The sequence below is a fragment of the Vipera ursinii genome, assembly GCF_947247035.1.
Source record: "Vipera ursinii genome assembly, chromosome: 12".
Taxonomy (NCBI): domain Eukaryota; kingdom Metazoa; phylum Chordata; class Lepidosauria; order Squamata; family Viperidae; genus Vipera; species Vipera ursinii.
Window position 1 is genome coordinate 9,734,681 of NC_139525.1, and position 27,950 is coordinate 9,762,630.

General features: G+C 42.4%; 2 protein-coding genes across 6 annotated transcripts in view; both read right to left on the reverse strand.

The window, feature by feature from the left end:
* Positions 1–1,765: 1,765 nt before the first annotated feature.
* LOC310646062 (SLAIN motif-containing protein-like) lies at positions 1,766–16,805 on the reverse strand. Of its 2 annotated transcripts, XM_083372252.1 has the most exons (9): positions 16,616–16,805; positions 14,174–14,909; positions 12,170–12,303; positions 10,127–10,276; positions 6,982–7,122; positions 5,552–5,866; positions 5,323–5,460; positions 4,060–4,381; positions 1,766–2,951 (listed from the first exon to the last, which is right to left on the reverse strand). In XM_083372252.1, exons 2-9 carry the CDS (start codon positions 14,887–14,889, stop codon positions 2,897–2,899), a joined length of 1,971 nt encoding a protein of 656 aa, XP_083228378.1. In that variant the 5' UTR covers positions 14,890–14,909; positions 16,616–16,805; the 3' UTR covers positions 1,766–2,896. The 2 variants fall into 2 exon arrangements, with proteins under 2 accessions (XP_083228378.1, XP_083228377.1); XM_083372251.1 differs by lacking the exon at positions 16,616–16,805 and having other exon boundaries at positions 14,174–15,029.
* A 4,424-nt stretch (positions 16,806–21,229) lies between these two features.
* The window catches only part of ZNF185 (zinc finger protein 185 with LIM domain), a 43,415-nt gene continuing 36,694 nt past the window's right edge, over positions 21,230–27,950 (reverse strand). For all 4 annotated transcript variants that reach the window (XM_083372036.1, XM_083372034.1, XM_083372035.1 and 1 more), the window contains 7 exons: positions 27,050–27,145; positions 26,257–26,346; positions 26,052–26,120; positions 25,753–25,833; positions 24,819–24,921; positions 24,167–24,265; positions 21,230–23,817 (listed from right to left, as the gene is read on the reverse strand). In XM_083372036.1, coding sequence (XP_083228162.1) covers positions 24,167–24,265; positions 24,819–24,921; positions 25,753–25,833; positions 26,052–26,120; positions 26,257–26,346; positions 27,050–27,145 — 538 coding nt within the window. In that variant the 3' untranslated portion in view covers positions 21,230–23,817. The remainder of the gene's footprint in view (positions 23,818–24,166; positions 24,266–24,818; positions 24,922–25,752; positions 25,834–26,051; positions 26,121–26,256; positions 26,347–27,049; positions 27,146–27,950) is intronic.

Consider the following 27,950-nt stretch of genomic DNA (forward strand, 5'->3'; position numbering starts at 1 on the left):
CGTCCAAGATCTTGACAACTGAGCTGCTTTGTTAAAATTCTGGATAAACAGTGATCCAAAAGTAGAAAATCAGTGGGCTTTTTTCAGAGCTGACGCTGAGCCCTTATCTAAAAACTTTCACACTGCTATGAGCTTCACGTGGTGACAGTAACTCCCTGATCTTGACTGATTGTGGCAGGATGTACAGTGCTTGGAAGCAGTTGCAAACAATTTCGGGACCACTGCCAGCAAACTGGATAGATATGTTACCACCAGTGTGAATTATAAAAGTGGTCCAAAGTGGTATTTCCCCCATAACCTTATTTTTTTGGTTAAACAAAATTGTGTAAATCAAATACCGGCCAGCCTTTACTTTACAAGTAAACATTCAGTAATACTTATAATTTAATAGCCATTTTTTCAGGTTTTTTTTTTCAAAAACATGTTATGGTGTGTTTCTTCAACATCTGATTATACATTGTCTCACATCTACTATCTGATGACCCTTTGAAAATGCTCTGGTACATCTCTTAGGTTTCAGCTGTTATTTCAGGAAGCATGGCAGGATAAATGCAAGCAAAGAGGGTTATATAACCATTCTTAATTTTTTAAAGTCTCCACCCTATTGCAGATGACCAGTGAGTTCATCCACAAAGTATTTCAAGCAAGAAGTAAGATTAAATCAGTGTGGCTACAATTAAGTGTTATTAACATTTCTGGATCAAAAGGAAACCACTCAGCCCAACAGGCCAGGAAACAAATACAAAATGTCCAACTGTTGCAAGTATTCATTAATTTGGCAAATTACTAACAGGAAAGCTTAAAATTACTACATGAATTCTCATGTGTTTTTTTATGGGTCACTGCCTCAGCTTTAACTACATCAAAGCATGACTGTTGCATTTGCTAAGTGTCAGTGTATTATTTTTCTTCCAATATTTTCATAATGAATCATTTTGAGAAGTCAATTTTATTATTTCAAGATAGTGTCTACTATAGCTAGTCCTCTATGAACATAATTGAGCCCAAAATTTCCGTTACTGAGACATTTGTTAAGTGAGTTTTTACATTGGCTTGTTACACAAAGTGATTCACATTTGTTAAGCAAATCACTGCAGTTGTTAATAATATGGTTGGTTAAGTGAATCTGGCTTCCCCATTGACCTTGCCTGTCAGAAAGTCACAAAAAATGATCATGTAATCCCAGGACACTGCAGCCATCATAAATATGAGTCAGTTGCCAAGTGTCTGAATTTTGATTGCGTGATCCTGGGGAACCTGCAAGAGTTTTAAGTGTGAAACATGGTCATAAATCACTTTTTTTTCCAGTGCTGCTGTAACTTTGAACAGTCACTAAATGAGCTGTTAAGTCAAGGACTATCTGTGTATAAGGGACGCGGTGGCTCAGTGGGTTAGGACACTGAGCTTGTCGATCAGAAGATCGGCAGTTTGGCGGGTCAAATCCCGAGTGCCGCGTAGCAGAGTGAGCGCCTGTTACTCGTCCCAGCTTCTGCCAACCTAGCGGTTCGAAAGCACATAAAAATGCAAGTAGAAAAATAGGGACCACCATGGTGGGAAGGTAACAGCGTCCCGTGCGCCTTTGGCGTCCAGTCATGCTGGCCACATGACCACGGAGACGTCCTCGGACAAGCGCTGGCTCTTCGGCTTTGAAACGGAGATGAGCACCGGCCCCTAGAGTCAGAAACGACTAGCACGCATATGCGGGGGAACCTTTACCTTTTTTTATCTGTGTATCTATCTGTGTAAAGAAAGCAGCAGGACGCAGTTTTGCTACTGAAGACAAGGTAGCACTAGCCCCCTTCACATTTATTAACTACAATATCAAGTCACATTGGTGGCAAGAAGTAGGGCTGGCGGACAGGCCAGTTTGCATTCCCAGGTATGATTGTATTCTTGCATTTGGCAAAGTCCATGAGCCACAGATTTAGTTTAAACAAGTTCCTTCATCCAAAAACAACCCTAACCCCCCACCCCACCCCACCCCACCCAAAAATGGACAGTAGAAAAGACTTGTACAAAAGCGGAAAAGTCAGTTTTAGTATCAAGCATTAACGACCATGAGGGAACAAAACGCTTCCAAGTGCATTTTTAGCTGGCAAAGGTGATGCTACTACCCACACTAAAACTTGCCAAGCGAAGAAAAGAGAAGGAAGAGAGCAAACGGGTAAGTAAAGACCTCACTGCAGGGATGGACATCAGCCTGCAGGCAACAGCACATAAAACAGTCTTGGAGGAAATGGGGGAATCAAGCTTTAAGACATTCTCCTGTGACAGACGATGCACTAGCTATTTTTTATTATTTTTTTAAAAAAAACCCTTCAACTTTTATAATAATAAAAGTAGTGAAGATACCTGTTCGGGACAAGTAAAAAAACAAAAAAAATCCTCTGAATTTCCTAGAAAAGTTAAGTTACACCAAGTGATATTAAAAAAAACCAAAAACCCAGTCACTGCTAATCAATTCTGTTTACCTTATCTAGCTGCCTTTTGCACAGAAAGAAAAAATCCCAGACTCAAAAATGTCTCGTCGCCACAGGAGTCTATCCCACGCTCTTCTCCTTCCGTGCGTGTACCATGAACGGACCTTCAGATGTGCCCCTCAGGCCACACCTGTACCTTCAGGTACAAGGGACTGCTGTCATCAAGGCTCAGCAGTCAGACGAGAATAGCAGGACCAACAACAACAAAAAAGCCATCCACGTCCATCATCGTCCAGGCAAAGCAAAGGCAAATATCCAAGTTCTGAAAGACATCATTCCAGTTTGTCAAGCATGGCGGCAATGGAGAGAAACGGAGGCCTAAGCTCGTCCTCCTGCCCAGCCAGCTGGGCTGTTGTCCAGTTCCATTACCCAACAAACAACTCATTGTTCATTATCTGCCTTTTTTTTTGGTTTGTTCAATAACATCCATCTTTCCAAGAATCATCCACAGATATGTTGGCCTTTGGATATCTGTTGGGACACACAGGTAGACATTTTACTTAGGACAATGCTTTAATAAACAGTAATCAGAAGACAGGAGTCTTAATGCAGCATTATCTGTCACTAGTCTTAAATATCCATATCTATATGTATCTATATCTATATATAGATATAGATAGATAGATAGATAGATAGATAGATAGATAGATAGATAGATATAGATAGATAGATATAGATATAGATAGATATAAATATAAATATATAGATAGATATAGATAGATATATTTTAAAAAAGCAAGTATCTTCTGCTATTTGTTTTGCCTCACAGTCTGCTAGATGGCTGGGGAATAAAACCAGGTAGGGCAGGGGTCTTCAAACTTGGCAATTTTTAAACTGGCTGAGGAATTCTGGGAGTTGAAGTCCACAAGTCTTAAATTTGCCAAGTTTGAAGATCTCTGAGGTAGGGTATAAAGTTTTTAAAGGAACAATCCTAGAGTTTTATACATAAACCTCAAATTGATAATTACTCTCAATTGCACCTCTGAAATGCCACACGGTGCAATCCTCTGCTCTCCTCCTCAACTGGTCTGAAACTGGGAAAGAGGATGGGGGATTCTTTACAATTAAGGGAAATCTTTCCTGCTTTGAGCTGACTTGAGATCAAGGCCATTGGCAAAGTCAGGCAGGCAAAGTAGCTGTCAGGTTTTAGACTGCAATCAAAATACAGATAGTCCTCGATTTACGGCCACAATTCCCGAGTCCAACATTTCTGCTGTTAAGTGAGACGTGTGCTAAGTGGAGTTTTTACCCCATTTTACAACCTTCCTTGCCACGGCTGATAAGTGAATCACTGCAGTTGTCAAGTTAGTAACCACGGGTTGTTAAGCCAATCCGGCTTCCCCACTGATTTTGCTTGTCACAAAGTTGCAAAGGGTGAGGATCCCTGCAACTGTCGTAAATATGAATCGGTTGCCGAGCACGTAAATTTCGATCGCGTGACCAGGGAGATGCTGCAATGGTGTGAAGGTGTAAAAAATGGTCACAAAGTCACTTTTTCCAGTGCCGCTGTTAACTTTAAATCATCGCTAAACAAACTGTTGTAAGTCAAGGACTCCCTGCATGAGCTTTTAGGACTCACCGCTTGGCTGGCTGGCTCAACCTGCTCTTCAGAGTGGATGCTCCTGCAACTGATGCTTTGTTTTTAGGAAGGGAGCTTTTTGCTCCGGCGGCCATACTATTGCTTCGGTACACTGAACTGCCATTACTGGAAGCACCTGGATTCAGTGTGGAAGGCTGTAGTTTTCGGACTCGGCCAGCTGGACTGGCATATCCAGCAGCTCTAACTGGCTGCCGTGGGGTTAGGAGAGCATTGGCACAGGGGCCAGCTTTCACGGGCTGTCGAACTGTCAGGGGGGACTGCCCAGCGCTGGAGGAATAGCGGAGCTTATTCGGAGTCAGACCTTAAAGCAGAAGGGAGGGAAATATTAACGACTATATTAACAATATTAACAACTATAAAATGTGGGTCTATTTGGAGAGCATATCCAAAAGGGATCAGGGTAAAGTTCTCGGGTCGATTCACACGGGTGAAGCCAACCCAGGCCATAGAAGGCTAGAGAAGTCGAACTGTCACTTGAATCCACAAATTAAAAAGATAACTCTTAAGGGGGGCGTTTCTTAACCGAGAGAGCCAGCTTTGTCCGGACTCTTTCCGTGGTCATGTGGTCAGCATGACTAGACGCCGAGGCGCACGGGACACTATTATTTTCCCACTGAAGTTGTACCCATTTATCTACTGGGTACAACACTGGCATGCTTTCAAACTGCTAGAAGGGCACCACAAATTAAATTGGTAGCCAATGCATTTGGCAAAACGCCTAGTGCTAAGACTCCTATGATAGCAAATGAACCTGCTGTATTTTGGACAGCTGAAACGTATGAATAATCTTCAAGGGCAGCTCTATGTAGAACCCATTAGAACAGGAGTCTTCAAACCTGGCAACTTTAAGATTTGTGGACTTCAACTCCCAGAATTCCTCAGCCAGCCCAGGCTGGCTGAGGAATTCTGGGAGTTGAAGTCCACAAGTCTTAAAGTTGCCAGGTTTGAAGACCCCTGCATTAGAATAACCCAACTGAGACTTCTACATGAAGAATGATTGTGGTCTGGCACACTTCTTTAGAGAAGGCCCAGCTGATTTCTCAGATGAAGTTGTGAAAGGGACTTCTGGTTAAGTCTGGTTAAGAACTTAAAACAAAGAGGGATCCCACAGAACTTCCAAACTTAAAACCATTATTTAAGGGTTATCATTTCAAGCTAAGATCTCTCAAACGCTATTGTTTCTATTCTGATAATCACACCAACTGAAATGTCATGGGACAGTTTCAGGAGAAGCCGACTTACTGGTGGATTCCTGATGGATTCTAGACAGCCGACTACTGGGAATCTGTAAATCTGAGTCCAGGCTACGGCTATTTCTCACTGACTCCAAAGATCGCAGGCCGGTCCTAGCCAGATTAGGCATACTGTGACGCAGTTCCTCTGTAAATGATAACGTAACAAAGAATGAAAAACCCAACTGTTGCTTTTGATTCCAAAACACCCAGCGAGATTCAGAAACGATAGCACGCACCTTCGTTCGAAGAATACTTTAGTCTATCTTGCATCGGGCTCTGCACTGTCCTCCGGGGGGCCCGAATTCGGCTATTTGTGGCCCTCCCGTAATCTGTGTTTGTGGAGGGAGACTGGCATCGCGGTGAGTTGAGTGGGGATGGAGAGTATCTGTGGTTGCTGTGGTAGGGGAAAGAGCAGTCGTCATCCTCATCTTCCAAGCTGTACGTGTCAAAATCCTGGTCACTGTAGGTGCCTCTGCGCAAGGAATGTAAGGAGGCGCTGGAACTGCGGCGGGAGACGGAGGCTGAGCTGGAGGCACAATCCTGACGAAGACCTGAAGGACGGCCATGGCCACAGAAGACACAGTTACGTCTCGATCGTATTGTTTAGCATACCTGCAATACTGTTTTAATATTTCCCACCAAAGGGCTAGCAAAGCAAACAAGAAAGCAACCACATCAGACTTGTACCCAAGATAAATGAAACCTACACGAGGCAACGGCAGCATTTTCGGCTTGTGGTCTCAATTAATTTTAAAGGCACCAAAGTGAGGGTTGCAATCTAGCTTTCACATCTCTGCAGACAAGTAGTTTACGTTTATTTCAGCACTCATAACCACTATCTGCATTTTGGGGCAGAGTAACAATCCGGAGAGCTTTGCTAGTGACAGCATATTGTAAATCCACAGGGCCTCCCTCAGATGTTTAGGCAAACGTCAGCATGTCAACTTTTTCATTGGACAACTTTTTCATTTTACACCTTTAGCTTTGATACAATATACCCAGCTATAAATGATCTGTTTGCCAGAAACATAGTGGGATATTGTAGTTCAGGGGTCCCCAACTCCCGGTCCGTGGACCGGTACCAGACCGTGGCATGCCAGCGACCGGTCCACACAAAGCCCAAAGCCCCGTCCGTGGGATGTAGGAAGCACACAAAACCACGCACTCTCTGGTCCACAGAAAAACCTCTCTCCATGGAACCAGTCCCTGGTGCCCAAAAGGTTGAGGACCTCTGTTGTAGTTCTTTCACAAAGGTGCAGTTTCAAGGCTAAATGATCCTTGATGAGATACTCTTAACATAACCTGCTCCAAAAGCAAGACTTTTTTTTTGCTTCCCCAGACTGTTAAGCTATGCTGGAATACACATGTACTTCAGAAGCAGTTGCAATGAGTTCAAGAGTAGGTGCTTCTAGATAGACACAGCCAAAGCAGCAACAGACGTGTTTCTTCATATCATTCAATAGGGGCATCTAATTTACTAGCAGGGACACCCAATTACCCACCTAAGAAACTATCTGTCTGTACTCTTGTGCTGTCAGAATGAGAGAAAATTCAGTAAGTGGGGAAAATAATATTCTGTATTATTGTTTCTAAAAAAAATCCTTCCTGCAGTAGGTGAGGTAGCCTTTATGTAGACCCAGAAATACTGCAAATTGCTTTCACGTACTTTCTTCCTGTAGGCGGGCCATAACTTGCACGTCAGTCAAGTCTTGCAGTTTGTAGCCCATTGAAATCGAGTCGTCTGAGGTGCTAAGTTCACTATCGACAGAAGACTGAGAGCTTAAAGCTGAATGCACGTTCAAGTAACCTTCGAAAGTGGTGGGAGAGAAGGAAAAAGGAGGCGAGGGTGAGGAAGCTGCAGATATAATTTTAAAATACACAGCTGTACAAGCACTGTCGCAGTACGCTTTTTTTCCCCAGTTTTGTACTTAAACACCCTTACAAGGTAAGCAAATTTATCATAAGGATTACCAGCAACGATTTCAAAGTGAGAGAGTTCTTTCAGTATTCAATACGGAGGAAAGCTTATCCTGTGATGTATGGTAACTATAGAATTCTGTTATTAAAATCATCATTTCAGTTAATCTTCCCTATTCAAATGTCCCAGATGAGTGGGCATCACTCCAAGCTCCCTCTTACAAACCTCTAGCAACTCTGTTTCTGTGACGTGCAGGGAAAGAAAAGGATCATGGCATGTAAAATAGTTTGGATGAAGCCACAGAAAGCCATCAAAACGAGGTCAAACGTGAACAACATCATTCCCTATTGCACCAGAAATACAAAACTATGAGCGAAGTGTTTGTGAATGCAAAGTCAACTTACTTTATCAGCTACAAAGCAATTCTAGTTTTTAAAGTGCGAGTGAAGGGGTTCCCTAAGAGCATGTGGCACACATGCCAATATTAACATGTGTCGGCTTTACTGGATCAATCAGTTCTTCATGTTTCAGACCACCTTAGATTATATCAGTCAAGGCGACTCTCCACTTTCTGCTGCGGCTGGATTAGGATTTTTGAAAAATTAAATCTTTTCAAATTCATAGTGTGAATTTAAGATAATGCCCGAGCCTGCCACAAAACATATTGTTTTTGGTGTGAATACTTCAGAGAAAAGCCAGGTTATTTAAAACAAAATAGGCAAGACAAGAGAACCAGACATTTTGGACACCAAGTTGTACTGTAAACATGTTACTATTTCACAACTGATTTGTTTCTAGCCTTCCCCTCAATATACTTTATAGGTCATTTTGACATAAAGAAGAGGGGGGGGAACATTGTTTGCTCGGCTGTCGAGAGCAGATTCTTATTATCATACAAGCAGGCTACTTATTTACAAAATCCTGGACACGTTCAAAGAAGCAGTCGTTTAGTCATTAATGAAGAACCTAAGCTAATTATATGGCAAGACTCATATGTGTTTAAGCAGGATAAGCATTCGTGACTAACCACAGCAATCTTAATTCCCTTCTAAGCAGCACTCTCATGTTTGTTACTCAGAAAGCAATTAAAATGACCAAAACAGTGTAGGATCAAACAAGGGAGGATACTATTCTCAGAGTACGGATGGTTTTCAAAAGTAAATTCATAGAAAACAAGGGAAGCAGGTCAAAACTTAGGTACGGGAAATAACGATATAAATAACATTGACCTTACTGCCATTCCAATCTGCAGTGAGGACTCTCCACTTAATAGTCATTGGAGAGATAAAACTCTTGTTCTTTTCAATGGGAGCTTCCCTTCCAAAACAAATAACCATGTGGAAAGGTAATAATCCAGAAGCTAACCAAGAGCAAAAAGTTAAAACTGCCACACTGCAGCCCCAATCTCTCTCTGCAGTTAATCCTGTCCAATCGCTGCAATTGATTTATTTGAAGTCATACAAACAACTGCTAATTGTATAAATAAGAGAAGCAAACTGCAACAGCAACCTGTCTGGATAAAACTCTGTAGAGAAACGTTTCTCAATCTTGGCAACGGTAAGACTTGTGGACTTCAGCTCCCAGAATCCCCCAGCCAGCTTTGCTGTACAGTATCTGAAATTGCACTTAGTTGGCAGCAAAATATAAGATCTGAAAGCAAAGTCGGTAAGGATTTTTTCTCCCTGTTCCCTAATTGATTAATTTCATTGGTGGCTCCATCAAGTGGAAGGAGACTTTCCAGTTCAGCAAAAAAAAATAATAATAATTTTCACATGACTGAAATCAAAATCATGAGAAAGGTCTGCAAAGGAAAGAGACGTCAAATTTCAGGCTTGCAACGCAAGAGTATCCAATTAAAAGCTGCCTGGTGTGTAGGCAGTCGCTACATGTAGCTTTTTCATTAGCTGCACTTTGAGAATACTATATAATTCACTAATGTACTAAAAATGAAAAATGGTATTTTTAAGTTCACTCATTGCCCTGAAAGGATTGTTACATAATTCTCAAATAATCGGTCTAAATAGAAAGAACATTTAGAATGTAATTTCTGTACTGCTATTTGACACAGAATTGGCTGCAAACCAGATAAATTGGATAGAGTTTCTGTGACTGAAAGGAAAGAGAAAAGGATTATTAGGTATTCCAGTAATAAAAGACAAAAATAATCCAAGAAGTTAGTATTATAGCCTCCACTTGAAAAGGGCAATTCAGTATTGTCTTTCATTAGAATTTAAGATGTCAGTAATTTAGTCTTAATAGGTTTTCTCTTCTCCAGCCCAAATGTCAAAGGAATATTTAGGAAATGGTATTTTATTTGTCCATATTTTAAAAAATTAAGCATGCAATAAGTGATTGGCTTTTAAATGCTGGTTCTAAAGGCAAATCAACCTTCTGTACAGCAACGTGAACTAGCTGAGCTTTGCAAGCGGTTTCAGCTTCTGTCTCCAAGGCATGCTGGAAAACTTCAGACGAAGCAGACAAAAAAAATGTGTAGGTCTATTTATTGTAGACTTAGGACTATAAGCTAATTCTCACCAACCGTGGGAGAATACATATAAATACAAGTTAAAACATTTTCACACACATAAAGCAACAGAAGAATGCCATGCTAAAGAGGACTCTCCATTTTCCTAAGGGATAATCAAACGCCCTGGGTCTGAAGGAGATGGGCCAGACAATGGACATTTATCACAAAAATAACAGACCTTTTTTTTGGGGGGGAGCCCAAATTAGCACAAAGAAGCAAGACAATTTAAATAACAAGCTTTCTGGAAGCATTAGGTGAAGAAGCTCTTAGATCATCACATTAAACTGTACAAAGCAAACATGTCCTCCCTCTGCATGCATTTCCCATGTCCATTCCTCTGAAAGTACCCCAGATGCCATGCCATACCTGAGCTACCGCAAGTTAGTAGTGCTTTGTTAGTTGATTTGTAGTGCCCAGGAGAGTTTAGTGCATTGCTACAGGACCCTGGGTCTGTATTCAAGTTATGCACATTTGGAGACGCCAATGGACTGCAATACAGGGATTTCCACCTACTGGCTAGATACAAAGATACAAAAATGCCATGAATTGTTACATTAAACACAGATACTCAGATGAGGAGAGAGAGAGAGAGAGAGAGGTCAAACCACATCTGCATGCATTACATGCCAGACACACTCACCCCCTGTCATGATACAAACCAACAAATTCAATTTCCAATTATGGCTGACAGATTAATCTCTGGAATTAAAGCAAATGAAGACAATCCTTAGTTCTCCGTGGGATATTCTCTTCCTGTCTTAACATCTGCAGGTGTCAGACTAATATATATGCTGCTGTTGTGTGAATTTACAGTGTTGGCCTTGGACAAACTTGGTTTGAAGTGCTAAAGGGAACTCTGAAAGATTAGCCGGGGTTCTTCTCCAGAGTTTCCCAAATAACAGACAGGCTAGATGAGAAGATATCCAATATTGTGGCATTTCTCTCCAATGAAGAAATGCGTAGTTTGCCATCTCTCATCCTAGAATGTGGACGTACGTAAGATGTAAGTTTCCCAGTTGGACAATCTTAAGAGATACTAATACTATGTGTCAAAAAATTTCAACGTGAATCAGGTTTCTGGAGTTATCAAGGACCGATACAGGTAGTGTGATCTAATGAAAATATTATCTAGTGGGAAAACTATTCTGGGCCCATTTCTCAAAATGCTTCTTTAATTTAGTTTGCATGATGGAACTGTAGAACCGTAGCATCAAGAACAAAAAAAAAAAACAACCTTGGCACAGAACTATTAAAACCAAATAAAGATTTCCCAGGGCTGAGATAAGACTGAAAAATAAAAAAGGAGTGGCATTATTTATTTATTTATTTATTTATTTTAACCTTTATTGATTAGCCCTTGGGCCATATCAAAGTACAAAGTTCCAGCAACAAACCGTCACCAAAGGCATTATTTATGAAAAACAATCCTTTTATTCTGAGCTACACTGTCCTCATATTCTAGCAGGGGTTGAGAAGTTTAATTTGTTGACAAACCTGCTGATGTGCTTAAGTTGTTACAATGTTCAACTTAACACACTTTGAAAAAAAATAATAGTATTTAGCTAGCAGAATGTTTCTGTTTTCCCTGAGAATGTAATGGGATTCCAGATGACAAAATCAAGTTTTCAAGCAAAATCTCTCCAAAACCATTCTTCGGTTTACTATATTATTAACATTTTCCACAGTAGCAAGAAACTCAGAGGGCAGCAACTTAAAATAAACCTTTTACATTTTTAAATGCCATGTGCCAGCTAGTAAATGTTTATATGTCTGTATGTCACCAAAACATATTAAGTTACATTTTGGGGAAAAAGGACTATTTGAAATGAAATAGTACAACATAAAAAAACATTTGAAAGAAAAGTATTTCCTTTAAGGTTTGCAAAATATATATTCTAAAAAGATTATCCCAAGATGCCTTAATATCCTCCGAGGGCAAAGGACATTCCCCAACTAGGTCTTCCAGTCCAAAGGATCACATAACTTTTCTAACTAAGGGCAAATTTAGAAGCAGGCACAAAAAACTGTGATTTGGGGCTTGTCACAACTCAATCCATCTCAGAGAAGTTGTCAGGGGAGAGAAAATAGGAGGCTATCTTGAGTTGTACAAAATAAAGGCAGGATATAAATCTAATAATCATAACCATGATTAGCTCCGTGATATCCCACATAAACACTAGGCTTAATGTAACTGGGTTTGGACTGCATCGAGCAAATGCAAAAACGCAAAACCCAAATGGCCCCAATTTCAAGGTGTTATTACCGCTCTTGTGATCCAATTCATTTTTCTCAAGTCTTCCCCATATCTCCACTGTGCCAAGTTCTTTAAAAGTGCAACGGTAACAAATCAATCTACTAGCATGCTCAGTGACCAATTAAGGGCTCTTTCAAGGCAAATCATAGGCCTACCTTGGTCAAGTCTGCTGATGAGGGTACGGCAAGCGGCCTCAGTCTCAGGACTAGGGTGATCCAATACCTGTCTACACCACTTCAGGGGAGATTCCTTTTTATCCGTGGGTGGGTTTCTTGGAGAAATATACAGCCTGAAGTGGAAAGGTAAAAAGTTTAACTTGACAGCTTGATGGAAGCAACTATTTCAGTATCTCTATGCTTCCATTAGGGACGCGATGGCTCAGTGGGTTAGGACGCTAAGCTTGTTGACCAGATGGTCAGCAGTTTGGCGGGTCGAATCCCAAGTGCCGCGTAGCAGAGTGAGCGCCTGTTACTCGTCCCAGCTTCTGCCAACCTAGCAGTTTGAAAGCACGTAAAAATTCAAGTAGAAAAATAGGGACCACTCCGGTGAGAAGGTAACAGCGTTCCGTGCGCCTTTGGCGTCTAGTCATGCCAGCCACATGACCACGGAGTCGTCCTCGGACAAGCGCTGGCTCTTCGACTTTGAAACGGAGATGAGCACCGGCCCCTAGAGTCGGAAACGACTAGCACGCATGTGCGGGGGAACCTTTGCCTTTATGCTTCCATTAGTATTTTATCAACAAAAGTCTAATGTTACAGCAAATAAAGAACAAGTATTTCTCTTTTTTAACTATTTGGGGGGGGGGTCAGACAAAATTGCTTCTATTTTTAAGATGGATCCAAATTTCATTATTCATCCGAATAATGAAATTATCTATCATACTGTACTTTCTCGTAAGTCTGTTTCATTTTCTCACATACGGGTAGTCCTCGACGTACGACCACAATTGAGCCCAACATTTCTGTTGTTAAATGAGACATTTGTTAAGTGAGTTTTGCTCCGTTTTACGACCTTGCTTGCCACAGTTGTTAAAGTGAATCATTGCAGTTGTTAAGTGATTAACACGGTACTGACTTTGCTTGTCAGGAGGTTACAAAAGGTAATTACATGATCCCAGGCCACTGTGTCTGTGATAAGTGCGAGTCAGTTGCCAAGCAGGTGAATTCTGATCACGTGACCATGGGGATGCTGCAGTGGTCAAAAGTATGAAAAACGGTCGTTAGTCGCTTTTCCCGGTGCCATTGCAACTTTGAATGGTCACTAAATGACCTGTTGTAAGTCAAGGAGTACCTGTACATAATTGTTTTGCTAAGGAAATAATGAATTACACAAACTGACATTTGTGTAAAACAAACAATGGTTGCGTAGTAACAATGTAACATCACTTCAGTTCTTTTCAAGATCCAGAGCACGCTACTTAGGTAAATATAATACTTGCAATTTTCACAAAAGTAGTCCAAGCGATTTATCCTCCAAATTATCTCATATCAGTTAATTATAACTGTGAATCTCTATAGCAGAGCTTATTTTTTTAAAACAATCGTTTTTTAAAAAAACGTTCAGCTCCATCTCCTTTTTTCAAGTATAGCCCCCTTCCAACTTACAGCAAACATCTTCCACTGGGCAGAAAAAAAATAATCCAATAATCCAGTCCTTTCTTTCATCTAATCCAATTATGTCTTCAATAATAAGCTTAAGGAATGGTTACTTAAGAATTGTTGCTTAAGGTGACCTTACATCTTACATTTTGCTATGTGTACAGATAAAACTATTATGCAAATATCTGTAATACTAATAGAAATACCTTAAGGAACTATATTTGGCAATAGTCTCCACTCCATTTGGCCCTCTCTTATGAGAAAAGTGCCACTCTAAATCGAAATATAGGCTTCCTGGTCTCCCATATTTTTTTTCCTTTCTATTTCTCTTAAATGTTTTAGACGAAGAATTTTTTGGTTTTTTTTACAAATCAATCCCCTTTCTTTCACACTGTCCATTATCCTGTCGCACTGCTCCATTCAGTGATGTTCACTGTTTTTGAGGGCCAGTGGAGCAAAGAGAAACAGAATAATAATCTGCTCTAGAAAATATGATTACAGCCTTATTCCCTCTCAGCATGAATCCTTTAGAGCTACAATATATAATCTCAGAGTACATACCAGCTGTCCTCTTCATCGCTGCCGTTCTCTAACTCTAGCAATTCCACTTCATCCAGAGTTGTTCCATTCAAGAGATCTTCCGCGTTCGTGTTTGCTTCCTTCATTGGCAACGCTGGCTCAACAGCTCTGGCGAAATCTTCTAGCAACACTGTGTGGTTGCAATCCCAACGAGAGACATCAGAGACATCGTTTGTGTTGGCGTCGCTGTGCTGCATCTGGGTACCGCTCACAAACTTTGCACCGGAAGGCTCTTTGTCAGATCTTTTTTCATAATTGTGCTGTACTGGGGTCTCCACATCGTTTTTTAAGAACTCACCGCTTTCCTCTGCTTCTGACCTTATTTTGCTCAGGGCAGAGTGCAGGTCTGCCACTATTTGCAACTCCTGCTTATCCATTAACGCATTGATGCTATTATTCATTTCCATGCCATTGAGCCTGGAATTGCAATTATCCACTCCAGCATCAGCTTGGCTCAGCAATTTTGCCTCTGGCACACTTCGCAGGCTTCTAGTTCTCAGCTGCTGATTCTGGAGCTCAAGCCTCCTCACAAGCTCTTGCAATTTCCTCACTTCTTCCAGCTCAGGGCCCACCTGATCAGCCATGGATTCTGCATCAGGACCCATCACTGAATTCTCTGCTGAGCTTCGGCTCAATTCAGTTCCAAGACTGTGGTCTGGCTGAATTATAGTGGTGCTCCCAGGAACGACCATCTTCATGGAACCCCTGAAGAATTTTGCTAAAAAAAAAGATATCATAGAAAATGGATATGAAAGAAACCGTGAACACACTTAACTATTGGCTTTCCTATTAATTAAATGTATTGTGTGATGACACAGCAAGAATACCTTAGTGAATCTGAAAGCAATTTATCAGCAGGAACAGTATGTTTTATTTATCCTGGGTATCTTGACATGGCCATGCTTCTTCAGGGTAAGCAATAACTGTTATGACTGCTATAAGATACATGACTAATCTGCACCTACAATGTAAGTTGACATTTATAAGGAGGACTTGTAAAGTAAATAATACCCAAATCCAACTGGAGCTGCCCACGTAGAAGCACATTCAACAGAAGCTTTTGTTTGGCAAGGTCATTTATAACCAACACTGCCTTCTGAAATATTACTGATCTTAAAAAAAAATATCAAACACAAGTCTGTGCGAAAAGAAAGGTTCAGAAATTCAGAAAAGAGCTGAAAGATAAACATATTACTGCAGTTCCATATGGTGGCAGTTAGCAACTGAGCATTTCATTCATTAAGCACAGATTGTAAAAATGTGGCTCACCCCCATTTACTCAATCATGAATTTCTTCAAGTTTTGATAAGAAATGAAATGAAATCCAGGACCGACAACAGTTTACTGCTTAAGTCCAGAAACCAAATATTTTGCATAGTCTGGGGAATAAGGCAGCCTATACATTATTATAAAACAAATATGACATACATATATCATACTTTGGGAAAGTATCTTTAACACTGAATATTTTAGACTTTACTACAGCTCAACACTCATTTAGAGAATAGTGACACTAGAAAGAGCATATACAGTCTTTTCTTGATTAATTGCAAAGCAAATACATAGAATGATATAAACAAGGGCACTACCAATATTTTATTACCCCACTTTATATGCTATGCACGAAAATGAAGAAAAACAAAAGTAACAAAGGTATTTCTATCATTTCTGTACTAAATAGGACTTTACAAATAATATTGTTGGTTATTTAAAACTATTTCTATGTTCAAAGTTTTGACTTGCAAAACAAAACCACTTTTTAATTTCCTGCATTAAAACTCAAAATATTATTTCAATGCATGTCCCACCTACAAGGCAAAATAGAAAAAAAAGTCCATCCCCTCATAATATGCAGAAAGTTAAGCATCAATACAAGAAATAATGCTGAATAATTTTGGTTCAAAGAGCAAAGGAGGAGGAAGTATCCTTTCAATAATCTTTCAAATCTAATTTTTAGTCACCAAATGACTATCCTCACAAGAGATTTATCTGAGTTGCAAAAAACATAGTAACCCTATAATCTGAGTCAGATTATATGCATCCATCCACAAGAAAATAACGTTCTAAAGAATGGGTTTTTCTAAAAGAAAAGAAAAGAAAAGAAAATTTCTGAGAACAAAACTGTAGCAATCCTCACCAGACATGGTAAGCTGTTTTATTGCCACGTATTTTTAAAGACATCAAAACAAAACTATAAGTGGGTCAAATTACACTGCCCTGCCCAAGTTTTAAAGCAGTCTCCTTTCGTTAAATCAATTTACAAGGGAAGGCCAACTAAAAAAACACAATGAAAACATAACATTGCATTTCACTATTTCTATTTCAAGCAGACTGATGCAATTCAACAAACTTATGCACAAGTATAACAGCAACTGAAAGGGCAGTATTCTAGCCTCCATTACCCATTCCAGAGTAAATTCTTACCAGCACATCTGTCAAACACAGCCACAGCAACAGAACCACCCTGCCCTCATGGGATGACCTCACAGCCCAAGGCATCAGGAGTTGCATGGAGCTGAGGAGGAAAAGGATGTATGCAGGGTCACCACAACAGGGAGAAAAAAAATACATTAAGAGACTACCTTACCATCAGAAACTGCTTCACACCCCCCTGCAATTAGGGAAGAAGGTGTCCCAATCTGTGTTCTCCAAGGTAAAAAGGACTTGATGTTGCAAAGAGAAAAAGGAGAACACAGGGACAACCTGCCCAGAGAGACACACACACACACCCGAAAGACCCCCCAAGTAGGACAAAAGTTCTTCTGAAGAGAAACAGGTGAATGGAGAAGGAAAGAGGACCGATGCTGTCCTTTGGGGAGTCTTTAGGAGGGAGGGCCACGCAGTCCCACCCAAACAGGTGGAGCCTCCTTTATTTCTGAACTCCACCCCTACCTGAGGATGGCTTTTGCAGGGAGAGAGGAGGAGTTCCCACAAAGCAAACCCAGGAATGAGATTGCCCCAAATTAAAGAAAAAGAGGGGAAGATTGGGGGGCGCGACAAGAGAGCTACAAACCACGAACTACCCAGACAGGTTAGTTTTAGCGTACCTCCTCTCTGATAGAAGAGAATTTTGGAAGCTCAGGGCTGAACTGGGGGGGGGGGTGTCCTTGATGTTCTCTGAGCTTGGTGGTTTTCTTGCAGACGTTTCATTACCCAACTAGGCAACCTCATCAGTGCCGGAAGAGAGGAGGTTTGAGAAGGATAAGGAGGAGGAGGAGGAGGAGGAGGAGGAGGAGGAGGAGGAGGAGGAGGAGGATTATAGGATCCCTGCTCCTCTCTGAGCTTGGTGTTTTTCTTGCAGACGTTTCATTACCCAACTAGGCAACCTCATCGGTGCTAGAAGGGAAGGGGGGGGGGGTTTGCTCACTGGCAGGGCCAGCCATTAGTACATAAACAGAGAGCAAACCCCACTTCCTTCGAGCACCGATGATGTTACCTAATCGGGTTAGGAAACACTTACAGGAAAACCACCAAGCTCAGAGAGCACCAAGGACCCTACATTCGCCTCCCTCCTCCTCTGCAAACCCCTCTCCCTTCTCGCGCTGATCAATGTTACATCTAATGACACACCTGCAAGGAAACAACTCAGCCAGGGGGGTCTTCAAACTTGGCCCTTTGATGACTTGTGGACTCCAACTCCCAGAATTCCTCAGCCAGCCGAGGAATTCTGGGAGTTGGGAGTCCACAAGTCACCTACCTTCCGAGGTAGGTAAAATGAGGACCACAGATTGTGGGGGGCAATAAGCTGGCTTTGTAAAAATGCCGCTGGGGGGGGGGAAGCGCTAATAAGCAGGCATATACATAAAATGAAGGCTATTGCTAAGCACATTGTGCTTTAGATTGTAAGCCGCCCTGAGTCTTCGGAGAAGGGCGGGATATAAATGGGATTAAAATCAAATTAAAATTAAAAATCAAAGGGCCAAAGTTTGAAGACACCACCCCCACCCTGAGCTAAGCTCAAAGAGAGCACACCAAGGACCCCACAATCCCCCCTCTCTACAACCCCCCCCCCTCTCTTCTGGCACTGATGATGATGTTACCCCGTCTGGTCACGAAACGTCTGCCAGAAAACCACCCAGCTCAGAGACCACCCAGGACCCCCTCAATCCCCCTCTAAAGATACCCCCACCCACCCTATAGAGCAGGGGTCTTCAAACTTGGCCCTTTGATGACTTGTGAACTTCAACTCCCAGAATTCCTCAGCCAGCATGCCTGGCTGAGGAATTCTGGGAGTTGAAGTCCACAAGTCATCAAAGGGCCAAGTTTGAAGACCCCTGCTATAGAGAGAGAACATGCCAGAATAATGGGGGGGGGGCGGCGGCTGAGGACAGCTGCCACAGGCCCTGAAGAGGCAGTCCAGTCAAGCGAGGGGCCGCTTCACCCTGCCCGGCCAGGCCAGGCCCCTTTCAGGGAAGCGAGGAGGGCTGGAGGTCGGCCTATCGAGAAGGATGGAGACCGAGGCGGGGGACTGGGGTGGGGAAGACCCGGGCCTGAAAGTTGGGGGGAAGGGAGTGAGGAAAAACTAGGCCCGACACCCCGCCTGAGGGGAGTCTGGGTTGGTGGGGGGAGGGGCGGGCGACCTTCGGAGCCCGCGCTCGCCGCTATCTACCTACCTGCCGCCGCCGCCGCCGCCGCGCGCACGCGCAGTCCCAGCCGCCTCTGTTGTTGCCGCGGCTGCTCCCTGGCCCGGCTCCCTCTTCGCCCCGATTGGCCGCCGCGCTAACTTCGGGCCCTTCATTTGCATAAGGCGGGACCGGCGAAGCAAAAAGGGATTGGCTGAAAAGAGGGAGGCGGAGAGGGACGGGAGCCGGCGCTCCAGCGCAGACCCGACGAGGAGCTCATAAGGGGTTTTAGTGCGCCTGCGCGGGGCGCGGCTGGTTAGGCCTGGGATCCTCGAACCTGGCCACTTTTAAGACTTGTGGACTTCAACTCCCAGAATTCCCCAGCCAGCCACGGCTGGCTGGGGAATTCTGGGAAGTTGAAGTCCACAAGTCTGAAAAGGGGCCAAGTTTGAAGAGCCCTGCCCTAGGCTGAAGAAGAAGAGGCGCTTTGCAAGAAGCGCGTGCGGTTTCTTGCCGGGCTCCCTCCCTCCCTGCGTGGGAAGGCTCCGCGGATTGCACCCCGTTTGTATCCAAGCCTGTCCGTTTGTTCGCACAGATGGGAGAGCGGGCAGATCTTCTTCGTGGCTTGAATCAGGGGAAGAAGGAAAGTGCTTTTTTTAAAAAAAAATGCCACTGCGAACAGCAAAATAAATAAATAAATCAAATCGTCTCTGTAGGGGCTGGCAAGGAGACACTTGAATCTGGAGCCTTCTGCATACTTTTAGCAGACCCAGCAAACCCCCAATCCTGCATAAAACTATGCACTGTGCACTTGTTTTTAGATGGAAGACTATAGAAATTGAATGAATGAATGAATGAATGAATGGTGGCTCTTGGTTTGACCCATCACGTATAAGGTAAAGGTAAAGGTTCCCCCGCACATGCATGCTAGTCGTTTCTGACTCTAGGGCCGGTGCTCATCTCCGTTTCAAAGCCAAAGAGCCAGCGCTTCTCCAAGGACGTCTCCGTGGTCATGTGGCTGGCATGACTAGACGCCAAAGGTGCACGGAATGCTGTTACCTTCCCACCGGAGTGGTCCCTATTTTTCTACTTGCATTTTTACATGCTTTCGAGCTGCTAGGTTGGCAGAAGCTGGGACGAGTAACAGGCGCTCACTCTGTTACGCGGCACTCAGGATTCGACCCGCCAAACTGCTGATCGACCTTCTGATCGACAAGCTCAGCGTCCTAACCCACTGAGCCACCGTGTCCCTCATCACGTATACCACCAGCCAAATATTTGAGAAATAGTATTGGAAGGTAGCCTTCCCCACCCCCACCCTGTGTCTGTCATTCAACGACTGTGCAGAAGTTTCAAAAACAACTTTAGTTTAAATATTTGGAATGCTAAGAGAATAAAATTCTAATCGACTTTCTCCAAGCTCCATACTGTTTTCTAATTCTAATTAAAGCCTCTTCAGCAGATGTCTTCAGTCTCTCAACATCCAAATCTTTCTGGTCTATTTTAGCCTTACCCAACTTGTGGGATTTATCAATATTCTGGGAACTGCAGCTTCACGGATTCCCCAGGCAACGTGGCCATTACCAGCTCTAGCATCTCTGGAAAGTGCCACTGGGAATTGCACGTTTGTTACATGCAACAACGCTAAAACCGAATCCTAAGTCTTTGGCCAGACTGTCTCTTGTCACCCAGAGTGTTTTTTTAACGACATCCAAGCATTGTGCTGATTGAAGAGTGGTTTATAGCATCTCAGCAGTGCCCAGATGACACCCACGCATGTCTCTTAGACCTCTTTGGCTCCTATGGTAAGATACCAACCAGTATTGCATTGGGAAATACATCACACCATTCAATGAAGAACTCGGATCAACTTTCTGCACAGAATATTTATTAGAACCGAATGTGGCAATTTAGAATTTGCTTCAGTGAAACCAGAAGGGCAGAGAAGAACAGCACAACATCAAAAATAACATTTTGTAATAACCTGGCGGTGCCTGTTGAAAGCAATCTTTCCGTGATACAAGTCCTCAAGGACATAGGGCAGCAGTTCAGTTCTGCCTAAAATACCACATGGTGCTTAGGTAAACTCTGCTGTTTGCAAAACTCCACCTTTGGACAATGAACCGGAAGCAAAAGTTTACATTAAAAAGAAATCAGCAGAGAAGATATTTACTAAAAAAACAAAAAAACCAGACCTCACCTGACTTGGGATTTGCCCAACTGAGATGCCTTTCCAAAATGTTAGACTACAGCTCCTGTAATTCTGAACCAGCTAAGCCCCGTGCAGGATTATGGAAGTAGGAGTCAAACATATCTGGAGAATGATGGGTTGGGCATGACAGTAGTTTTATAAAGGTAAAGGTTCCCCCGCACATGCGTGCTAGTCGTTTCCAACTCTAGGGGCCGGTGCTCATCTCCGTTTCAAAGCCGAAGAGCCAGCGCTTGTCCAAGGATGTCTCCGTGGTCATGTGGCCGGCATGACTAGACGCCAAAGGCGCACGGAACGCTGTTACCTTCCCACCGTAGTGGTCCCTATTTTTTTACTTGCATTTTTACGTGCTTTCAAACTGCTAGGTTGGCAGAAGCTGGGACAAGTAACAGGCGCTCACTCTGTTACGCGGCACTCGGGATTCGACCCGCCAAACTGCCAACCTTCTGATCAAAAAAATCAGCGTCCTAACCCACAGAGCCACCGCGTCCCTTTTTGTTTTATACCAAGGTATAATAAGTTTTATACCAAGGACTAATACTTGTGAAGATAGGAATTGTTCATTAAGTTAGATTTAATGTAGCTAAATATGACCTTCCCAGAAGACATCAAAATATGGCCCCTGGCTTTGACACTGAAAGGTCAAGGAGTCACTTTCTTGGTTGATTTTTTTCCAACAACAAAAATTTCAATGTGCCCTTTTAGATGAAGCAAGTGCAGTCTGCCTGTCTCAGCATTACGGGATGAGGTCCAGATTATGTCATCTTTTACAACTAGCTACTTTTTCTACCATCATTTTTAGCAAAGGAAAACTCTTAAGGAGGGAAAGAGGAAAACGCATGTCTGGTTTGGCTGACCATCCTGCTTCTAACCCTCCATTGGGATCCAGGGAGAGAAAATTCTGACAGAGTTGCAATTAGCAAGCTGCCAACATCTGTTGGCTTTGTTGTCGTTCTGGAATCAAGCAGTTGGGAAGGTGAATTCCGATACCCGTTTTTTGACCTTGACCTTCAAGGAAAGAATTAAGCACCTGCCCAACCCCTATTGCTCCTGTCAAATGTAGGAGGTCTTCACTTGGCAGCATTCAGAGTAAATGCTTTTGGAGATGTTCAACATCTCTCTTTTTCATTATTCCACAAACAAAATATAGGAAATCTTGTGCGCAACACCTACATTCATACCATAAAAGAACAGTGTTGGGTTATAGGAGACGTCATAGCATTCTCCCTCTTGAGATTATCCTGTATATTGCTTCATTTATTTCAAAATATGCAAAGCTAATTCTGCTGTAGATTGAGCCTCTGCTCCCACAATCTTTTCCCATGTAATTTAAGGAATTTAACTCGGGAGAAGCCTATTTCCCACCGCTTTGTACTGGCAGTTGGAAATAGGCAATGGCCCAAGTTAAAATTGATATAGTGTGCAGAAAACAGAGACTGAAAATAAGGCTATGTTTCTTTCCCCCTTCTTCTTCTGCTTACTGTTTGTTAGAAGTTCCAATAAACTAATCATAGAAAAAATGATCACATCTATTCCCCCATATTTATATTCCAGATTTTTGGCTAATATACAAAAATATATTAAGCTACTAACTAAAAATCCAGTTTAAAGCTTCAGTATAACTCTCTTCACTTGAGTCTGAAAAGAATAGGTGTAAAGGAATTAAAACTCAAGAATTCTGCAAAAAAGTATGTTATCTTGCATATACACTTATCCTTTTAGAGACACGGGATACAAATGTGTAAGAAATTAACCATAACTGATTTCCCAAACATGAAGAATGTCTAATCTCACAACAAAATCAAAGATACTTATAAAATAGTTATTCCCCAGAGAGACAATTATGATAGGAGTAGACAATAGACAGAAGAAGCTGCCTGATGCTCAGTAGGACAATTGGACCATTTAACTCAATGTTTTTCCAACTTGGGAACTTTATAATATGTGGACTTCAGCTTCCAGAATTCCATGCTGGATGGGGAACTCTGGGAGTCAAAAATCCACACATCGTAAAGTTGCCAAGTTTGAAAAACATTGAGTTAACTCAATATTTTCTTCTCTGGGTAAAACAAGAACATACAAAGGAGTGATTCTTCTGGCGCTTTGGATTCCAACTCCCATCAGCCTCAACCCATGGTAAAAGAGTGTAGAAGACGTCACCTCAGTGCCTGATGCTTTCAAAATCAAACCCATCCCAGGGATGCCAGAAGGCAAACTTAGAGGTTTGAGATTCTTACTTCGAGCAGTTCTGGAGCGTTTCAAGCTCAAAAAGCTCCCGAAATGGTTGGGGGTGAAAAAAAAAAGGTTTTCGTGCCTGATGCCTTGAGAGCTTTGGAATCAAAACATTTTGCACACCCATTTAAAATCCTTTGCATTCAAGGCACGTTTTGGAATTGAGCATTCCTAGCTGTAGCTAAAGACTTCCCAGGGATAAATGGAATAAGAAGTGCTCCTGATGATTCAATCTTCCTCCTGCTTCCTCTCATTCCTGGTATAATGCCTGCGTTTATCAGTTGCTGGCCAAGTGGACTGAATGGATATCCAAGATGCCACCGTGGAAGGAAGAACAGAAGGACTTTTGGACAAGCCACCAAGGCAGGAGGAGGTGCAGGAGGAGCGCCCCAATGCAGCTGTTTGAAAACGAGGCAGCGATCCCTCCTATTCCTGATGTAGCATCCTCAGTGACTCTAACTCCACCTTTGCTAAACGTGAGTCACTTGGCCTGCCTGAAGATGAGGGATAACTTGAGGACATGAGGAAGGGAGTGCTTGCTGAATCAAAGAGTCCTTAGGAGAATCCGGGTACATGGATGAAGGCAGGCGTCTCTTTGGGCAGGCTGGTCCAGTCCCTGGAATCTAAGGAGAAAATTGGATAGGGAACACGTCAGCTAGGCTGACAAGCGACAGGTAGAATCTTGCTAAAGAGAGATCCAATCTAGAAGTAAGGGGAAATTTTCTGACAGCAAGAACTGTCAGAAAACGGAATCGCTTGCCTCCTGGAATTGTAGATGCTCCACCGCTGGAGATTTCAAAAAGAAACTAGACAACCATTGGACTGGGAATGGCATAGGTCTTCTACCTTGAGCAGGGGGTTGGACTAGAAGACCTCCAAAGTCCCTTCCAGCCCCATGATTCCACATTCTATGCTCTAGGCAGGATCTCCACCCACATCTCCAGATCTCTAACCCTTGCAGAACATGCTCACCTAAAAGAGCTTCTCATAGCACTTATTGCAGTGGACAATATCCCGATGAATGAAGATTTGATCCAAGAGGTCTCCCATTGGCTTGTGGCATATTCCGCACTGCGAGAGAAAAAGCAAAACGGTTGCTCTCTACTTAGCTGCGGACATGTCTTTTGCATGCCTATACAATATGCAGACTGGTGCACCAGTTGCTCTGCAGCTGACAACTTAACAAATAACCAGTGGCTCCATCTGTAATGTATTTGCCATGTGACTGAAATCAGACTGTGCACGAATTCACAGGCTAAAGCTTAGGGGTGTCAGAAAGAAACTGTGAGACCTAATGACGAGGACATCCCATTATGCAGCTAGTAGATAGCTTCCCATCCACTTTCTTCTCCTGACTTATTTATTTGTATCGTGTCTTTATTATTTTTAACAATAACTCAACTCTAACACACTTTCGTACAAGACAGAGAGAGAGAGAGAGAGAGAGAGAGAGAGAGAGAGACTGGCCCAAAGTCATCAGGTTAAGCTCTGGCCAAGCTCTCATGTTTAAGATGCGACTTAAACTCACAGTCTCTTGCTTTCTAGCCTGGTGTCTTAACCACTAGACCAAACTGGGGCGTCTTCATAGCTCCATGAATACCACAGTTATAAGGAGCACCCTTACTTTGAAGCAATATTCGTGGCAGCTGATGTTGAGGTTCTCAATTGATATCTTGGCACAGTTGCGGATTACTCGGCCACAGTAAGTACAAATATCTTCCAAAGACCTAGGAGAAGAAAGGAAGGTGATGACAGTCCAAGACAGTGGGTAAACTTTCTCCTAGCTTCATAGAACTTCATGTTGAAGAAGATACACTGTTTTCCGCACTACTGTCTATGCAACTCAGAGAGCTCTTATGGCCAAATCCTATCCGTAGGGGGCAAAACTGGTGGTGAAATGTTGGAAGACAGAGGTGTGTCGAGCACACTGTCTTGGTGTCAGTGTCTCCTGCTCTCTGTGAAATTGCAAGGACGACACTTGTCTTTTGCCTCCCACTTGAAAACACAGACTAACTGTAGGAAAAGGAGTGGCAAATTCTGAGGTCAGAGTTAAAAGCGGGATCAGCCTAGGACCCCTGCATAGCCACAAGTGAACTAAGACCACCCCCCTCCTTGAATTCTGTTTATCCTTATCTAAATCCAAGTAGGTTCTGTTAGTTGGGAATATTCCTGCGTGTAGGCATGAGCAGCAATAAATAAGTTTAATTGGACCTTCACCTGTGGACTTTTTGCATCTGGCACTGAATTCTTGATAAAATTATGTGCTGGATTTCAGGCTCACAAGCTCTGCTCAATTAATTAGTGTTAGCTGAATTCGCACAACACACAAGAATCAAATCAAATCAAAAGTGATCCCTGTAATCACAGAACACTTCCCAACAAACTTTACCAAGGGTAATTCACCCAACAAAAAAAAACAATAGCTAGGTTCTCACAATATGTTGGACCACAGTACAATCCCATTTCTGCCTGGTTCATGAAAACTCGGCAGTTGTCTGCTTTGGAAGGGATCCCATATCAATCCACAGCAGGAACAACATGCCGAAGGTTGGCTATACCTTTTTGAAGGTGTGCTATTTAGGTAGCTGGAACTGCTGCGGCTTGGATTCTCAAGTTCAGACAAGTCAACCAAACTGCGACTGGAGAAGGAAAGGCATGAATGAACAAAGCACGGTGAGTGGGGGGGGGGGGGGGAAAGGTACTAATGTGAAGATAACAGGAGAAAATAATCAGAGGACCCCCAAAACTAAACGTGAGCCCAATCAAACATCGCAAGCAAAATTCTTCTGATTGGCATGAGATTTTTTCCTGCATTGCAAACAGAACTGCTGGCTTGCCTTCCCTTTGCCTTCCTCACCTGTTGTAACGCGGGGAGGAGGACAGTTCCATGCTTTTGATGGATTCTTTCACAAAGAGGAGGCCTTTGCTACAGGGGGCGAAAGAGATGCACATTTCAGAGGAGGCCCTGATCGATAAGGAATGTAATATCTGCTATGTTGGAAAGCTAGAAGAAAGAGTTTCCCCCCTTCAAAAGAACTCCCTCTTTCTTCAGTATACGCTACCCTGATGCAGAGGGATCTGAATCATAATTAGAAAAATTCTTCTGTTCAAAGGAAGCAGGGAGATCCTTTGCCTCGGAATCAGTCAAAGTCCTGCAAGAGAAAGAAATCTGAAACACTATAGCATCACGTTTGCGGGTCAGAATAGTCAAACTTGGTTGTCGTGCTTTCTAGGCAAGATAATTTCCTTTCATCCTCCCTTTGCAAAACAGAAGTCAGCAATGTGCAAGCGACACACATGGATAACAACACATCTACCCATTCAGGTATATCCTGCGGGTTCTGAGATAAGCTGCTGTAAAATGAATGGCTCAGGACAAAATCTTTAGGAAAGCCAGCCTATATATACAAAGAATCAAAGGAACAAGTGACTGTAATGCCATCTGCAGGGTGATTTGAGATATTGTAAAAACAGGAGAAGAAAATGTCTTGTAAGGATAGTTGGCTGCATAGATAAATGGATACCCTACGTTTAGGGGAAAATTTACTTTTTTTTCCTTTTATTTTTGGTGCCTTGCAATTAGTCTCGATTCCTAGCAACTGCCTGGACAAGTCCTTGCAGTTTTCTGGGCAACATTTCAGAAGCAGCTTACCATAGGTTTTTTTTTTCCCTAGGGCTGAGAGAGAATGACTGGTCCAAGGTCACTTGGCTGGGCTTTGTGCCCTGATATATATATATTTTAAAAAATATTCCAATAATTCATATATATATATATATATATATATATATATATATATATATATATATATATATATATATGCGTTAACATTAGGGTATTCACTTCTTTAACTTTACCTTCCACTCTCTGTGTCACAGATGTCCTTGTAAAAAGGCACTCTGTGGCTTTTTGGAATATTAATCCCAGCATCTCTGAAGGGGTAGTAAGACGTACTAAGAAGAAATGTAGATATGTATTAATTCAAGTCTTAACACACACACAAAAAAAAATACACCCGTAACAACAAATGAAATGATGTAATGAACATACAAGAGAGGGAATTCCGAATGCTAAGATCCAGACCTTTATTCTGAACATTACTCAGCTTAGTCGAATTACAGAATAACAAAGTAATAGAGTTGGGAGGAATCTTGGAGGTCGTCTAGTCCAACACCCTGATCAGGTAGGATACCCTATACCAGGGGTAGGCAACCTTGGCTCTTTTACGACTCGTGGATTTCAACTCCCAGAATTCCTGACCCAGCTATGCTGGCTCAGGAATTCTTGGAGTTGAAGTCCAAGAGTTGTAAAAGAGCCAAGGTTGCCTACCCCTGCCCTATACAATTTCAAAAAAAGTTATGTCCTGAACTTAATGTCCTAAGCTTACTATAACTTTGCTTTTTTACAATGCTCATCCTGGGGTTTTTTTTTCCCCCATTCTGAATTCTCTCTTGGCAAAACCAGCCTCCCATCCCACCCCCCACCCCCCAGGGGCTAGATTGTATCATGGGGGGAAAACAATGCAAGCCATTCCCCTACTCTTCACTGAAGATGTGAGCTTACCAAAGATCAAGCTTGTAATCGTTAGGGAAATCTTCAAGAAAACACTTTTTTTAAATAATAAAAAAGCAGTTCTGGAGAACACAGCCTCTTCTTGACCAGATCATTTTACAGCTTTAAGAAAGATTTATTTTACTTTATAAGATAGTTGAAACGTTTGCGATTGGTCATTTATTAAAACAGAATGGCCGTAGAAAC